This window comes from Bufo gargarizans, chromosome 3, assembly GCF_014858855.1.
Source record: "Bufo gargarizans isolate SCDJY-AF-19 chromosome 3, ASM1485885v1, whole genome shotgun sequence".
NCBI classification, from domain to species: domain Eukaryota; kingdom Metazoa; phylum Chordata; class Amphibia; order Anura; family Bufonidae; genus Bufo; species Bufo gargarizans.
This window is the reverse complement of record NC_058082.1, coordinates 541,858,108-541,876,996: the sequence shown is the minus strand read 5'-3', so window position 1 is coordinate 541,876,996 and position 18,889 is coordinate 541,858,108. Positions and strand designations below refer to the sequence as shown.

The following is an 18,889-nucleotide window of genomic DNA, read 5'->3' as shown; positions in this document are numbered from 1 at the left end:
AAGCTCAGCCATTTAGTACCTACAAACTAGGGATGAGCAAATTAATTGTTTTAATGGATGAAACACAATTTTTTTTCACTTTTTAAGGAGCACCCCCACAGCTCAGGACACTCCCTCTGCTGGCAGATTAAATATGTCTGCACAACTCGAGTGGCCTTCTTAATCTTGTGCATATGCCATTAAAGCGAGTATCTACTCATGCGCTATGATATTTAAACAAATTGGCACCAACAAATTTGCACACATCGCTAAATAGGTTTTGGCGGCAGGTGCACAATCCCTGATTCATATGTGCAGGCATAGCATTTTTGCGCTGATACTCGCAGTAATGGAGCATGCAGTGAGATTTTCATGGGCGTGTAAAATGTGTGGTCTTGTTAATTTGCCATAGCAAAGTAATTCATATGAACTAATGAATCAATTCATATGAATCGATTCGCTCATCCCTACTACAAACCCAAGTTCACCCAGATGAGGGCAAACTCCACTCTAGATGGCCGAGACTCAATTCTCCATAGAGTGGATAAAATCTTAACTGACCCTTACTGGTAAGCAGAGAGATCCCTGGATCCACATTCTATGTTCTATGTAAATATATAGTAGTTACCCTGTATATTGTGCTTCACAGTGGACGATATCTAACCCCTTCTTGAAGCTATCCACACTTTCTGCCATAACTGGTTACCATGGTGGCATGTACAGTAAGTTTATGGTTCGGTAAAGTAATGCTTTCAAATGATATGACCAAATTGCTCTTCACCTTAATGTTAAAGGGGTATTTCAGTATCATGAAATTGATAATCTATCCTCCATGATAGGTCGTCAGTTTTGGATCAGTAAGGGTCTGTCAGCTGTTTAAAGAGGCTGTTCCCCTTCAAGAGGGCCCTGCATCCTTCTCAATGTTTATCTGGACGCCGTGTAGATTGTATCGGTGATGTTGTGCACAGTAATAACAGCTTTGTTTGCCATTCAAGTGAAGGCGTCGCTGCTACAGTGTACATGGTGTGCAGGTAATCATTGCAGAGGATGCAGGACTTGCACGACTGCCCCTTCAAACAGCTGACGGGCAGTGTGCCGAGAGTCAAACCCCTACCGATCTGATATTGATGATCTATCCTAATAATAGCTCATCGATATCGAAATTCCCCTTTAAGCAGTGATTTTGTGTTCTTATGTAGTTCCATAAAATAAATTATTTATCACATAGGTTTTTATAGGGACCATTTACATATTTATCTAAAGATACCATTTCCACCTCAGCCTTCTCTTCTCTTTGGGTAAATAAATTCAGTTTTGTTAACATTTCTTTAAAGCTGAGATCTCCCATGCTTTGTACTAATATGGCCCCATCTTTGTATTCTTTCTAGCTCTCAGATATAATTTTTATAGACAAGTGACCTAAACTGAACTGTATAATCAAGATGTGATCACACCAGTGCTTTATAGTGGGTTAATACTTTCTTCTCTAGAGGCCATTACTTCCCACAGACAGTACAGTATGATCTATTAGCTGCAATACTGAGCGGCGATAAGCAATCAAACTACTTTTAGCTGTTTTTCGTTTTGATGTTGCATCCGACTTGCCTGTGGTGTGGTTTTAACCACATTGTAGACACAAGGAGTCAACACAGCTTAAAGGTTTTGCATTAGGGTAGTATCCACGGCACATAGCAAGAAAGGTGTGTATAAACACTTAAAATGACCATACACTCTATATCATGTTTGGCCATACCAGCATATTTTGGCAATCGATCTAGAGTATATGGTGGCTTCACAGTAGATGTGTGGTATAGAAGGACGGGGCATGTTGATATGTTTTCACAGCTTTTTGCCCAACAGTCATTTTATGTATATGGCCGCCTTTAGTAAGTCACAAACCTTACTACATTTTATTTGTGGGGCTTGCAAAAAAAAAAGTACCATGTCTATAGACATCCAATCCAATTATCTCTAATATATGAACAAGACCATACCATATGTGTTAGGTCTAGATCTCAACTTGAGGTACTAAATTTTAAATAGGAATAAAGTAATATAATTTAGTCTCAGCTAACATAAATTATGTCATTTTATGATTAAAATTGGGTGATTCTGAACAGATAAAATATATTTCCATACACTGTCAGAGATTTCTCCTGCCTCTTTTTCCAGCATTCCATTGATTTAAAAGTTATTGTTGAAGAGACGCAATCATTCGCTATTTTGTATAATAACTAAATGCCATCTTGGACTTTAATTTTCAGGATAAATCATTTTCTCATTTTGCCCGAGCTACTGTTCTCCATCTGTTAATATCATGGGACAACAATGTGAAATCCCAGCAATTATAAGATTAGACATAACAAATAGTTTGTCTGACATGAGCCACCTGCTTAGACAGTTTTCTGCTCCAGTGCAGTGATTCTAGATGTTTCAATCCCGACACTATCTGCGTAGTGTCTTATTTGTCATACATGCCTCATTTTATGTTCTGGCTTATTTGTGAGGTGCTATTGATGTTAATTAAAGTAATATTGTATGATTTTAAATGTTTTTGCTTTACAAGTCAATCTAAATCAAATTTAAAGAAAAATCTACGTATGAACAGCATTTTGAAATTATAATCTGCAATAAAAAGTTGAATAATTTAGTTTCCTTTACTTCTAGTACTAGTAATTTAGTTATGCTGTTGTGTTTTCCATTTACACCCAAGATAAAAATAAAGTAATCTGTACTTTGTATGTAGTTACTCTGGTCTGGACTCTATAAAGAGATATGTGACTTGAAGGGGTTTTCAATATTTAGGGGCCTATCAGGCAGATCTCCCCCTATGTCCCATGTTGGACCTGCAGAGGGAAGCATACCTACCTGCTCGCCACTGCTAGACTCCAGCTCCTTTGCTCCCCTGTTGCCACTGCAGATCTCCGCTCCCCAAGAGTCAACATCCTGTTTAATGGCTAATGCAGCCAATCACCCGCCTGGTGACAATTCCCCTTGGCTTATGTGACCCAATGACCAGACACAAGGGGGATGCATCACTGCTGCAGTCAGTGATTGCCTGCAACGGCCATCAAACTGCATGTTGAGACTTGAGGAACAATGCTTTGCAGTGGTGGTGAAGGAGATGGCTATGCGGGAGGTCTGCCAGATAATCTTTGAAGATGGAAAACGCCTAACAGTTTAGCTCTTTTAATAGGAAGATGGTAGAATTTTGAATTTAGGATTTTTTCTTAGTGGAATATAAAGTATTACTGTATATGATTAATACATAGGAGAATAAAGGGGTTGTCCAGTTCACAAGCCTCCAGCCTCTATGGCCCTAATGTGTGGCCCATAAAGAAAAGCATTGAACTGTCCACGGTCCTGCCATGTTCATATTACTGATCCATTCTTGACTGCTTTCATTCCTTGCATGACCGAGAAGTGGATTGGTCCCATGGATTGGTCCCGTGGCCAGTCACAGGCCTCAGCAGTCACATCTTCTTGAACGATAGTTCACAGCAACCCCTTTAGGCAAACTCCTTGCAGCCATTTCTAACTTTATTTTTTACATTTAAACTTTGTAAAATTCCAATATGTTGTGCTGAAGTGGAATTGTCCTTTATTATGCAGTTACCATGCAAAAAATAAGAGAAATTGTCATAATTTGTTGTGTATCACATTTAAGGGTGACCAGTACTCGCTTTTGCGCTGGTAAAGTCATGTATTCATATACATTGTGGTACTGTATGGTGTTTAGCACCCTAGTAAGAACGTGCAGCGAGAAGACATTCTTAGTGATAGTTCAATGACCATTGCGTTTGGAAGTGAAGGAAATTGGCCATGTAATCTTAATTTCCTTCCTTTTACAGCCTGCACTGATTGCAGGTTCCTGTTACATAAGCAGCAGCATAAACAGGTTAAAATTAACAGTAAAATGCTGTTTTCTTGTTCAATGAGACGTAATAAGTGCTCAAGACGGCAAGTTATCCAATAGAAAGCATCTCCATAAAAAAAGAGCTCACCCATTTTAGACACCTCAGAATCCTCTTTCATAGTATGGGAATGAACTAGTAGTACACAGAGTGTGAGTACATAATTTGTATTAAACATCCACTGTTATTTACTCCTTTTTGCCATGTGGATACAATTCCTTCAACCATGCAATGCACCATTAAGTTGGATTGATTCTACTTGTATGTTTAGATACTATTAACACAGGATGAGTTGATCATTTACATTTGTTATAATTGGGGTCCTGGGAGTGAATAAACTTGCACAGCATCTGCATGGAATTTGTATATTTTTCCCATGGGTTTTCTTTAGGTATTCCTATTTCTTTTAACACGCAAAAGACATGATTATTTTATTGTCTTCCTATGATTTTGGCCTCCTAAACGGTGGTTTGTGTATCTTAGATGAGTACATTGTATCTGAGCTGCATTGGTGAGAAGATATGGGTGCATATCTCATTCGCTTGACCGTATGGTCGCAGTGCCCATGCTGTCCACAATGCATGGGCACCAGCCGTGTGAACTCCATACTGCAGATGCGGACCCATTGACATAAATGGGTCCATGATCTGCAAGATACGGCAAAAGATAGGACATGTCCTATCTTTTGCAGTGCAGAGGCATGGACCTGAAAGCCCACGGAAGAGTCCTATCTTTTGCTGTATCTTGCGGATCGCAGACCCATTCAGGTCAATCAGTCTGCATCCACAGCACTGAGTTCACAGGGCTAGTGCCTGGGTATTGCGGACTCACTGTTTGCGGTCCGCAGCACAGGCATGGCAACCATACGGTTGTGTGAATGAGCCCTTAAGTGAATGTAAATAAAAGGAATTAACACAAATATAGAAATTAATAACTGTAACATAATGTGAAAATAATGTTGGGAACAGACAGGAGCAGAGTACTGGAATTGCTATATCCAGCATATCCAGACACCACCTTCACCACCTACAGTATTCACTATAATGGGGTGTAAGGCAAGAATGTGGACTTTATGTCGGAAAAAAAAGTGCTGCATGCAGCAGTATTTTTCCGACAGAAAGCTGCCATTCATGCCGGATACCCAACCAATCCCATTATAGTTAAAGGGCAGGCTATGCCGGATACTGCCATTCTGGTAGTATTGTCCCCTGCTGAAAAACAACTTATAGCCTTATAGCAGTAAAACAAAATGCCAGGGCAATGAATTACAAAATCTATACTACAATGCACCATATACTAAAAGGCCGTCACTCCCAGCACTGACAATATAATAGGTGGTTAAATTCTCTAATATAATCTAATATCTTCCCTTTTTGAATACAGCCAGGTACAAGTTATTGGTCAGCCTATCTATCTAAGGGCTCATGCACACGACAGTATTTTGCGTTCAGTATACTGGACGTTTTTTTAGCTCAGTATACGGAACATATACTGAACCATTCATTTCAATGGTTCAGCAAAAAATACTGAAGTGTCTCAGTGTGCATTCCGTTTCAGTATTTCAGTATTTCCGTGCCGTGAAAAGATAGAACATGTCCTATTCTGGTCCGCAAATCGCGGTGCTTGGCTCCATTCAAGTCAATGGGTCCGCAAAAAAAGGAGCACATACGGAAATGCATCCGTATGTCCTCCGTATCCGTTCCGTTTTTGCTGACCCATCTATTGAAAATGTTATGCTCAGCCCAATTTTTTCTATGTAATTATTGTATACTGTATATGGCATACGGAAAAACGGAACGGAAAAACGGAAAGGAAACGGAAACACAACGGAAACAAAAAACAGAACAACGGATCCGTAAAAAACGGACCGCAAAACACTGAAAAAGCAATACTGTCGTGTGCATGAGGCCTAACCCTATCATTTGTAACACTGGCTTTACACATCATGGCATATTTGTTGTCTAGCTGTTTTATATAGCTTAAATTAAGTGTCCAATCCCAATTCTGTATGTCTAAGATCATGTGTTGATTTATTTTTTATTATAACTGTTTCGTAACTTTTTTATTATAACTTTATAAGAATCAGAGCTTAATTATTTGATGTAGAGATGTAATTGTCCTGCATAGACTCAGTATTAAGGCATACAGTTATTTATTACTGTTCACATATTGGACACAATGATGCAACAGTATTCAGTAACCTCCTTCTAGCAGAGGCGGCAAGCTGCGAAAAACATCATCATTTAATGCTATATGAAAGCAGTGGAGCTCCCTAACAGAAAAAAAATTGGCTTTGATCCCTATGAACATATGTCATGAAATGTATCAGCAAATGATTTGGCATCTAAAAATGACATGGTGCTAAATGATAGGCATGAATGAATGGCCGAATTAAAGGGTTATTGCTCCTTGGCCAAAGGCAACAATACTCTGATCTATGGTATATGTGGATGCATTTGCTCACTCTTCTTAATTCTAATAGTTTCATTTTATTAAGTCAATGGATGTGTGTGCAGTCTGTGGAGAAAACATGGACGTGATTTGCCGACATGTGAATAAAACCTTAGATCAAAAAAAGGAAGAAATAGTAATTAATTCACATCTGTTTTAGGTGTCCTTGGGGTGGTTGTACAGAGGAACATATTGAAATGCACTTGTACTTGTTCACCTCTTTTGTGATTTAGAAATCCATATGCTGACAATTACATTGGACAGAGGGGTTGAGTAATTTCCAATCAACTGAGTCCAATAGATCTTAATGTAAACCAGATGGGCATTTCAGCATGCACATTGCAGAATCATTGCATATCACAATTAAGGATGAGGGTTGAAGCCTACAAATTCAACCTGACAGAGTTCATAATGCTCATCAAGTAAAGCTAGAAGTAACAATTGTTGGCTTGCAAGCAGCATATGCATTTCATTGTTTATTCAAGTATATGCATATTGTGAAACATAAGATTTCAGCATGTGGTATACCATAGTTATAGGCATATGTTATTGTTGGATATGTAAATTGTCTTGTATGATCCAAATTGGAGCCATTTGTTCACAAATGCTTGGCATGAGATTAGCAAAAGGGTCTTCTTTTTTCCAGAAGCAGCACGGTTTTTGTCCATGTTTTGGAAGCCTTGGTCTTCCTTCTGAATGGGGCTACGCTGCAGTACCAGGCGCTACCTCTAAAACTATTTCTGGACAAACTCTAAAAACAGTCCCTTTAAAGATTATGATTAATAAGTGGGATTTAGAAAAAAATGCAGACATATTAGTCTCTGACCTTCTTGATGTATAATATTTGCTTTCTATGTTGTAGGAGTTCCTTTAAAGCCAAGGAAGGAATTAAGCTTCAGTGAACTTCAGCATGGAAATCTTGAAATTAAATGGTCTTCAAAATTTAACATTTCCGTCGAACCAGTGATTTACGTGGTTCAGAGAAGATGGAATTATGGGATACATCCAAGTGAAGATGATGCCACCCCCTGGCAAACAATTTCTCAGGTTTGTTTAAAAAATAAATAAAATAAATAATATATATATATATATATATATATACACACATTGTATATAGCAGGCAAATGTAACATTGAAATTCAGTGAAACCTCTGACCACCCGAAGTTGTCGATTAGTGGTCAAAAGAAGATGCCCAGTGTGCCTAGAATGGTAGAAGTGAAAATCTGCCACAGGAAACCTGAATTGTACATGGGTGTGCTCTTCTCAAAGAGGTGGTCTTTAGGAGACATTTCACTGTAATATACTGCTCTTTAATATATTCAGGACATTTTATGAACAAGCTCCTTTGGCAGTGGACTAAGGGCAGTATAATTTAATGTGAGGAGAAAGTCCTAAGAAAACCTATTTACTGGTGTGAAATTCCATAATGTCACATATGCCCCTCTCTTTTGTGGAACCTCTGAGCTGTTCAATGGAGAGCTGAAGGAGGTCATATGTCACACTGCCTTGAAGCCTAGACACCTTTTTAGGCAGTCCACATGTGCCCATTAGCCCAACAGAGTATCCTTCAAATGTCCTAATCCAATGAATGCCTCCCATAATGACCAAGTCTCTTTAAATAGTCAGTGACATTTAGATTAATCAAATGGTTACTACCTTGCAATAAAAAATGGGTTCACAATTTTGTACACATGAGTCATGACATACATGAGCAACAATCTGCATTGAAGCCCATGTGTATGCAGCATATTTAATTTTTATTAAATACCACATCTGGCTCAATTCTGCACCAAAACCAGATTTTCCATTCCAAACATAAAACTGCTTTTTCTTTACGGATATTTTAAAATAATGCCAAAATAAACATAGGAAGGAGTATAGTATAATGTGGTTAAGCACTAGTCTATGAAGTGGGAGTTGTTGGCTAAGAATCAATATTAACTTTGTGTGGCCTGGCAAGAATCGCAAACGGCCTCCATTACAGTAAATGAGGCTGTAAGCACTGAGGTCATATGAATTTACTATATCTGCTGACAGGTCAAAAGAGTTGAACTAATTAACTTTAAACCCTAAATCCTTACAATCAATAATATAAGAAAGAGACTCCACATGTTCTCCATCTGAAATTTTGGGAAGTGGACACAAAGTTACATAGTTTACTGCAAATGGGTAGAATTTTTTTTTTAAATAAATAGAATAGCTATGTAGCATTGTAGCTACATAGCACATATAATTGTCCATTCTCATCCTCCTTCCATACATCCTAATGGTTGCCATGCATCTAAGTAGGAACCTTCCCTTTCCATGAGCACTTGACATGACAGAACAATGGTGGCTACCTATGGATTGGTCTGCATATTCCGTAACAGATGGGAATGGTGGTTGAGCGAGTGTTTGGATTCTCTCGCACCAATTTCTAGGCTTACAGGTACGAAACAATATCAGAAAGAAGGCTAATCTCTGCTCTACCAATGATCCTCTCTCTCCTTTACATACATCCCTAATTTTACATACTTTGTATTTCCTAATTCAACTTTAAGTGTATTTCCATCCTGTGTTTATGTTTCTCCCAGTGATATATGCCGAAAATTTTAGCTCTGGTGCCTTGCAGCGCTGGGGTCCTAGGTTCGAATCCGACCAAGGACAACATCTGCATGGAGTTTGAATGTTCTCCCCGTGTTTGCGTGGGTTTCATCCGGGTACTCCGGTTCCTTCCCATATTCCAAAGACATACTGATAGGGACCTTAGATTGTGAGCCCCATTGGGGACAGTTGGATGCTAATGTCTGTAAAAGCACTGCAGAATATAGTAGCGCTATATAAGTGCATAAAATAAATAAATAAAAAATATGATGTCTATGTGTCCAGGATGCTGATGCCTTTACTAACTCTCCTATGTGAGCACAGCTTTATTCCTGTAGTTATTTCCCTGCTATAGCCTAGAGAGATCTTTTCTCTCAAGTGCTGACACACACTGATACTCATATTTCTCCGGTCTGCTGTATATGTGCTTTCCTCTTTATCTATACTTTAACACTGTATAGCCTGCGTGATCTGCAAACCCAAAAGATATGTACAGGCCACTCACTCCCCTTTGCTGTTTTCTCTAAATCTGAGAGAATACAAGGAATAAACAAAGAGAACTGATATACAACCATGTGCTGTTGGATGTATGCTAGAAGGAGCATGACTGATAGCTATGTGAAGGAGTTACACAGACTCTACAACTACAAAATTATAGATTTTTTTGTAATTAAGACTATTTTGTATTTAAGGCCCTATTTTAGTAGTGACATTGTATTGTATGCTGCTATGATATGTATGTGTTTGCATTATATATAACACTAGGCAATTTGCATATTAGAGTAAGGTATATATTTCTCAGTCTAATAATAGAGGAGTACTACCTTACATTCCATACTTGAGAATTGAATATTACATTGGATCCTCCAGTTGGTACAAAAACTCCCACTGGAATTCCTGATTATATGTATACTGTTTATCCCACTAAACACAGAACGTAACTAGACACCAGAAAATACTATGTAAAAACTATGCAATAGTAATTGTCCAATTATAGTTTTGGAGCCTGTCCCCTATTGTGCACAATCTAGTAATGAGATGAGTGAACCCTAATTAAATTATAGATAATAAACCTATGAAATATAATATTATATTCAAATTATGCAATAATAATCACTCATAAATAGCTTTTAACATTTGCTAATGATTTACTTGACATTTTTTAACTTGTAATTTTTGTAAATTCATGGAATGTGCTGACATTTGCTAGACATTTTCCAGTAATTGCCGATAAAAGCTATGATCTTCTATGTAATTTGCGGATGAGAATACTTTATTTAAAAATATATTGAAGGCAAAAAGTGAATCCCGAAAACTTACTGATCATTCATTTTCCTCATGTACTGGTTTTGTAAGATTTTGTCTGAAAACTTATTTCACAGTTTGTTCGAAGAATACATTAGTAACCAAGTGATGTTAGGTAAAGTAAGGCTACTTTCACACTAGTGTTAATATTTTCTGGTATTGAGATCCGTCATAGAGTCTCAGTACTGGAAAAAACGCTTAAGTTTTGTCCCCATTCATTGTCAATGGGGACAAAACGTAACTGAACAGAACGGAATGCTCCAAAATGCATTCCATTCCGTTCTCATACCGGAGAGCAAACCGCAGCATGCCGCGGTTTTCTTTCCATCCTGGGAAGTGGAGCAAAACATTGACTTGCATTGTGGGCCATGACGGATTCGTTTTCTCTGACACAATCTGACACAATAGAAAACAGGTCCATTCCCCATTGACTATCAATGGAGTTCATGAAGGATCCGTCTTGGCTATGTTAAAGATAATACAACTGGATCCATTCATAACGGATGCAGATGGTTCTATTATCAGTAACGGAAGCGTTTTAGATGAACCCTGCCGGATCCAGCAAAATGCTAGTGTGAAAGTAGCCTTAGTTGTTTTACCTGATAATGTAATATTAAAATGAAAACCTCTATTGCTAATTTTGATTTTCAAAAAATACCTGCTGTCCTATGTAAATAATCTATCAAGGAGACAAGACCACCATCCATCTGCCATATAAGATGGAAATAAGTTACACATCTTTCCTGGCAGACATGGCAGACATGGCAGCCGGAGAAACACTGCACCATCTACTCCATGCAGGCTTACCTGCAGTGCTTTTCTATATTTGTAGGGCATGCTCCCACTGGCTCTTAAAGAGACAGTGCACACCTTAATCTTCCCAACCTATGGCTGTATACCCGAGGGTAATTAAGGCATCTTGCTTTGTGAGAAGGTTCATGGACAGTAGGTTACCTAGCTTGCTAGACTCAAAAAATTACACAGTTATGCTGTCTGACTACTCCTGCTTGACTCCTGCCCAGCTAACAGCTTTGACCCTCTGCTGCCTGACCTTATTTTTTCCTGATTCCTGGATTTGAATGTGTGCTGCCTTCTCTGACCTTTGATCAGTTAGCAGATTGTACAAACTTTGCCTGTCCTGACCTCAGCTTGTCCCTGACAATTTTACCTGATCCCTTGGTGCTTTTCACTGGTGTGGCTCAGCGGTCACAGAACAGAGACTACTGCAAGAAGTAGCAGCATGAGGGTTCCCCTGTAGCCATATCCATATACCTGTATATGGGTTAAAGAGCCAAGGCCAGGGGCAGCCAGGACAATGCCCTTAGCCAGATCTTTTCAATGGCATAGGGCATCCACATCCAATCCTGTTTAATAGTCAGTATAAAAGATAAATAACATGAGGAGAACAATTGCATCTAAATGCCCTCATCAAGGTAGAATGGTACATAGCTGCCTCCCAGCTATGTCCTAGAAATAAGGATATTTTTTTTTACTAGTTTTCTGACTTTATTTAAATAACCGGCACAGAACTGACAGACATGGCATTCATTTCAGCAGACACTTGACGAAAGCTTCTTTCATGGGGATAAATATGTGTAGAGATAAGATACATCAAGCAAATAGAAGCAGTGATGAGATAGCCACACAGTGTGCGAATGCATTTGACCTGCATGACGGTGACCTAGTCACATATATCAAATCTAAGACATACACTAAACTAATGGGGTCATCCAATGGTCGGTTTATAAATCCACTGATTTGTAGTCAACCTCTTTCCTGATGGCCAAATAAAACACATTTGCAGCAGCAACGCCTGGATGACGAGGCTAAAAAAATTAACGTAAACTATTCGAATAGAACTGCTTTACGCTATATATTGTAAGTGATCAATTATGTAGCTAAGAAGCTGTATGAGAATAAAACGTACTTGTGCCTGGTTTTACAGGTTATAAATTTCAGTGATTTTGTGCAGTTATTTTAAGTTGAATACTATTGTTTTTGGCTTAAGCTAAACTGATATTTAAAATGCTATCCTTGATTAACTGTTTCATTATATAAATCATGATAGGTTATTACAGGTTCTTTAAGGGTGTTCCCCCCCCCCCCTCCCCCTCCCCCTCCCCCTCCCCCTCCCCCAAAAGAAAATCTTCGGTAAATTATGTAAGCAAATCTCTTCTGTTATGCTGCTAATAATTAGATGTATAACGGCTGAGCCTGCCAATTTTGGGTGAACTGGCCAACCATCTAATGTGTATGGGGATCTCCTTACCCTTCCCTGATAAGTTTAAGGAAGTTGGATTTCAACTGCTCAAATCTTTTTATTCTCAGTGTCTCCACAATGACTCCCCTGTCCTCAGACAGCACACATGAATGTGTATGGAGCAGTCAGGAGAGATAGCAGTTAGAGGACAGCTATCTGATGTTTATGGCCAGACATATATTTGTCTGGATGTTAGTTTTATCTGTTGAAAAAACTGGGTGACAACCAACTTGGAGATTATTTTTATCTCCAATGGTGGATGTCATCCAGTTTTTCCAGATTTATTCATATAGAATAAAATTTAAGGCTTCATGCACACAACGTTCTGTGTGGATGAACCTGAACAGCAGTGCATTAGACGCACTAACTCTTTGTGAATTGGATTAGTAGGCACTCTATATGCCACACAGTGTGTGTGATCCTGTGTGCCTTGGTGTAAAGGGACACAGAAGCACACAGAGCTACAGTATAGACCTATACATTTCTTTTGCCGCTGTGTTCCTGGTTTGTCTGATAAGGACCCGTGCGTGTGGCCAAAACCTCACACTCACATTTCTAATTAGTACTCTTTAATTACATACACAAATATGCCAATATTCTAGTATTTATATTCTAGTACTCTATTCTTTTCAATCTGTAGCCAGATTTAAAAATTCAAATCGTTGGCAAAGATTTATTTAATAGGTATTTATTTAATTGTTTCTTGTGCATTTTGATTAAAATGACAACATATTTTATGTTTGAACAAATAAAATCACAAAATATATAGATTTTATTAAAGAAAATACAAATGTAAAACATGCATTTAATGACTTCCTAATCACTTTTTATTGTGCAAGTAACAAGCATATTGCTTCCATTTAAATCTAATCAGCATGGAATTTTCTTGATCAGACCACAGATGAAAGGGTGCAGCTCTCTGATGTCAGACCGAGCAGGTGGTACCAGTTCAGAGTGGCCGCTGTTAATGTGCATGGAACAAGAGGCTTTACAGCACCAAGCAAACACTTCCGTTCATCTAAAGGTTAGTAGAACATCATCATCAAATCTGAACATTAATCATCTATCTGTCTATCTATCTATCTATCTATCTATCTATCTATCTTCAGCAACAGCACCTGAAAACAATACAAGCTGCAGACTCCTTTGTTTTATCTTGGTCAGTTTATATTATGATGTTTTTATTTTCTGTATTGTAGAACAATCTCATGTTGGTAATTAGCTACAAGCAGGCTGGCTGCTGTTGACTTGATCTTATTTTGTATTTAATTTTTTTACTTGACTTGTGTGCCTGAATACTGCCTGTATTACCATTTCTTACCATACCATATTTGGGGGGTACTATCTCTCCTTGGGGAGATAGCGCCCTAGTGGACATGACAAGATTTATAGGCCCCACATGCTCCTCTGGAGTTCTGGGAAAAAAGGGATACCAATAATCTCTTTACAAGCGTTGCCTCTGATGCCACCAGATGTAAGGAAGCTATCCTATAAGTCAGTGGCCTTGAGACATCACTTGAATATTAAATAAGCCAGCACCTCATCTGCAGACAGCTGTTTTGGGGTGATTGTCCATCATCAGTGCAGAGCAGAGACTAATGGCTTAATTGGGTGAGAGGTATAAGTCAGCATTTGGGGGGTACTATCCATTGTTGGGAATGTTCATTCAGTTTGTATGAACATCCAAAAAGTCTTATTACCATACAATTACTTAACTGTGACTGTCATCGCTAAAGGGAGTAATAAGGTGTTACACTGACCATTTACATGATAGATATCAGCCAAACACTTTCTGAGCCAACAGTTATGACTTCCAAACTTCTCATAAACTCTCCAACTTGGCCAAGCCATCATTTTTAATTTAATGATAAGGGCAGGCAAGAAACTATTGGGTGTGCTGAAATCCAACACATCTGATCCTTTTTTCCCTAATTTTTGCTCACTGATTTCACAAGGACTTATCAAGAGTAAGGAATTTTTTTGTTGTATTATTGTGCACTAGTTCTTTTTGCCAGCTGTGTAGCTGCAAATTAATCACAGAGCCCCCACCCCATATGTTTATTAAAGTACACCATCTCTAACCCGTTCTCCATCCTTACAACCCTGTATTGTCTATTCCCATTCATTATAATATAGTAGCTTATCTATGGCAGTTTGGAAGTGGCAGACAATATTTTTTTTACAATAAATCATAGTGATACAGGCATGTCTCACAAAGGTTTAGATCTGCTTCGATCATGAGGACTTCAATCCTCTGCTAGAATCCATATAGTTTCCTAACTTGATGTTTTATACTTGGCAGTCTCACTCTGCTGAATAAACTGCTACCATTGATTAAAAGCATTCACCCTTAATATGATGCATTATGGCAAAGTATGGCAAGAATCATGGATTGTGGTTCTGAACACTAGTTATATGTGTTCTATATTTATATAAGTGGTGTTACATTCCTTACATCCTACATGCCTCCAGCCATTCCAGATGTAGAAATGATTCTTCCTTTATATGGGCACTATACATGTCACGAGAGAGGGGAGGGATAAGTGCTGCCCTAAACTCCACCCCACCTCTGTCCCTGCCTACTTGCACGTCCTGTCCTAACCGATGGTGTACAACTTGGCGGCAGTCCCTCTCTAAGATATGTGCAGGGGCCTAAGAAGGTAAGAGGAATACCGCAACAGAGTCAGGCAAGCCTAAGTCAAAGCCAGGAGGTCAAACAGGTACACAGGGAGCAATGCAATAATGAGGTCAAAACACAATCCGGAGTCAGAGGTTAAGAGGTCACGTCAAATCCAAGGAGGTCACAAGGTTGAGGTCAAACACAGTGTCGAGGTCAAAACACACAGAGTACATGATATACACAATGCAGGTGAGGGTAGCAAGATCAATCAAAGGCAACCTGTGGCCAGCAAACTGCCTGTTTAAATAACCCCTACAGGTGAGTCACGTGACATGGCCGATGTCACCTGACTCTGATTGCTCATAACACAGCTGAGCACTGATTCATTAATATCGGTGCTCAGATCCCCTGCTGCTTTTTATCTAGGGGATGGAGGATGCCGGCCACGCTGAGGAGGCGTGCGCAGCCGTGTCCTCCCCCCTGGTCCCCATGGAGACGAGGACGCCAACCGCGTCCTCGCTCCGCTGTATGTGCGGGATGCCGGCATTGCTGCAAATGAAGAGCGCGCTGCCAGCTCCCCGTGACAATACAAGTATAAACTAAACATTTCCGTTTCCATTTAACCATCATTCCGGGTTGAAAATTACAGAATCGAAATCTGTACCAGGTCTATCAACCTCTTATTTTTTTTAATGGACATTATTGCTAAAAATCCATCTAGTGACTAAATCTGTAAAAATCTGTAATGGTAACAATATTGATTGACATGTTCAAGACCAAACTCAAAAGTCTTATATTTAAAAGGATTTTTTTGGTTGATACTCTTAGACTCACACATGTAGTTTTTGCTACAGTTTTTGAAGCTGTTTTTGACAGAAACTCATGAATGGATACCAAAAAATGATTAGACCATGCCTGACTTCCATTTAACAAAAAAAAAAGCCACAAAATTTGACTTTAAGGTTCTTATAAAACTCATTTCCAAAATATGATTTAATATCATTTAGCCTGAGGGGGAGTGGTGAGGAACAACTTATCTTTCTAGGGAACCCAACACCTCAATGCATTACATGGAGAACACATTGATTTCAACCATTACCATGTAATGCTTAAAGAGCTCTAGCCATCTCAGACATTAATAACATATTGCTAAGATATGCCATCAATGTCAGATAGGTGTGGGTCCCATCTCTGGGATCTGCATCTATCTCCATGACAGAGCTTCTGAAATGAAGGAGAGTGCACCACACATGTGCAGTGTACCTTCCATTAATTTCTATGGGATTTCTGTGCGCCCTCTGCTATTTTTGGAAGTCCCATGGAAGTGAATAGAGAGCACACTGCACATGCATGGTCACCTTTCCATTCCCCATTATGGGACTGCTGGAAATAGCCAAGCACTGGATCAGCTATTTTAGGAACTCCCATCACAGGGAATGGAGGGTGGCAGCCCTTGCGTGGTGCGCTCTCCTTCAGTTTGCGGGGCCTGTTCTGTAGAAAGGTGCAAATTCCACCTCTGAGAGCTGGTCCTATCTGGTATTGATTGAATATCCTAGCAATCTCTTTAATTATTCCATGGTGGCTCAGCAGAGAAACTGAATGCTAGATAGGGTGGGACAACTTGGGATCAGGTGCCCTTCAAATAAAAATAGATTGTTCAAAGCAGACAGCCAAGTAAATCTAGCTGAATGTGTGTATTTACAGTAAAGTATGCACTTTGAATTCTGGAAGATATTTTGTTTGACAGGTCATGTTTATCTTCTATGGTTTCTTTCATATCTTTCGGTGTATTGGCTTTATACTGTAAATGACAGTTCACCTGTTCTAACTTGTATTTCTAGTTTTACTCCACAATTTGTGTTGTGGATTTCTTTGTCATCAGCCTCAAAAGAAAAGGTTTTACGTCATGTTTTACACATAGGTTGTAAGGAGACAAAAATAGATATTCTTTGCACTCTGCGTCACTAAGTAGGTAGACATTCTTTTCAGGTGTTGTTAATACAATGAAAAGTGCTGACTGTTATAGCACATAAAAGAGAACATTAGATACAAATATAGACAATGTAAAAAAATAAATAATCTAATGATGCTGTTGTGACTTCGAAGCCTAAAGGTGGGTTTGAACGAATCAATAATCGCCCAGATTATCAGTAATGACTGCTCCCGATAATCTGGCCATCTAAATGTTCCGTGATCACGTAATGAACAAGCAAAATGCTCATTCATCGGGTGATCCTATCGTTCCTGCAGGCACCACTGATCATCATTTGTGGGCAGCAGATCATGCTGTCTGAAAAGCGATCTGCTGCCCAGAAGCAATGATTCTGCCCTGCTGATTGGACAAATTGATTTGGGTGAATCATTTTGCTCAGCTGCTGCATGTTTTCTACTGTATGGTCACTCCTTATGGCATGGTCATTCCTTAGAAGAGACTTTACTGCTTATTCAACGTATTAAGAACAACTTCACTGACCATTTTGTTTTGCATAAGATTTTTACAGTAGCTACGAAATGTATGGTAAATTTAGCTGTTACTTTCTGAAACCAACTTTTTAGGACTAGCTACATCATAATTTTCTTTCCAAGACCCCTAGGCCATATAATAAAATAATTATTTAAGGATGATATCAACTTAGCATATTCATACTCTTGTTTCGAGGGCAGTTTTTTTACTTAGTATAATGTGCATGTGGCAAAATGCAAATAACTCAGAACAACACAATGTAAATCTTGTTTTCAGGAAGCATTAAGTCTTGCTCAGTTCAGATAAAAGGCAGGCCAAATGTTAACATACATCAGCCACTTTCTGGCCATTATCTGCACTCAAAGGCACCAGATAAGAGTTAAACATGAACACAACAAAAGAATCAATATATTACTCACAAACTGCTCACTTATCAACTTAATGCATCGTCTGCATCAGTTGACACTGTAGAAGATTGTGAAGATACTACTCCAGCTATTCAGACACTAGTGTGTGCCAAATACATTATGGGGCAATTTATCAGTAGTGATGAGCGGCATAGGCAATATTTGTTTTTACAATATTTCACTAATGTTTTGCATAATATTCGCAATAAATTCACGAATTCTAGAATTTGTGATCTCCAGTTATTTTTGCAATTGCGCAAATCGGCACTAATGATGCCCATATTTTTTGCGCAATACATGCAACTTCACATTTTATCAGGTGTGAGTAGATATTACTGATTGGTGCACTAAGTATTGTTGTGACATCACAGCACTATGTCTGTAGCATGTATTTATGAACAGTAGAGAAACAGCAATTCCTATCACACTACCTAACACCCTGCACTGGAACCTCAGCTACACTATAACACTATCTAACCTACACTGACTATCTACCACTAACTATCTGTATTATATATATATGAGCTAACTAACTAATGTAATTGTATAAGGAATAGGATCCAGATGAATGTACAGAGCACAGAAATGTCACTGCTCTCTCTCAGAACTGCAAAAAACTGCAGAAAATGTCTGCTGGGGAGTTTCTTATATAGTAAAGGGGTAGGCAACGTTCCTATTGGTTGCTGGGGATGTTGCTAAGCTCTGACAAAGATATTGCAGCCTTCTCATTGGCCGACAAGCAAGAAGGGAGGTTACTGATGAAAAAAAAATCTAGAAAATTTGCGATTACGAATATATACCACTACATTCGACATCTTTGCAAATTCTCGAATGTACCGATATTTGCGATAAAAATTTGCAATTAGAATATTTGCAATCAACACTATTTATCAGTAGCATTTTAG

At 38.8% G+C, this 18,889-nt stretch overlaps 1 protein-coding gene across 1 annotated transcript in view; it reads left to right on the top strand.

The window, feature by feature from the left end:
* ANOS1 (anosmin 1) overlaps window positions 1–18,889 on the top strand; it is a 195,979-nt gene that overhangs the window by 110,814 nt on the left and 66,276 nt on the right. Inside the window, exons 5-6 of the mRNA XM_044287280.1 lie at window positions 7,207–7,391; window positions 13,388–13,517. Coding sequence (XP_044143215.1) covers window positions 7,207–7,391; window positions 13,388–13,517 — 315 coding nt within the window. The remainder of the gene's footprint in view (window positions 1–7,206; window positions 7,392–13,387; window positions 13,518–18,889) is intronic.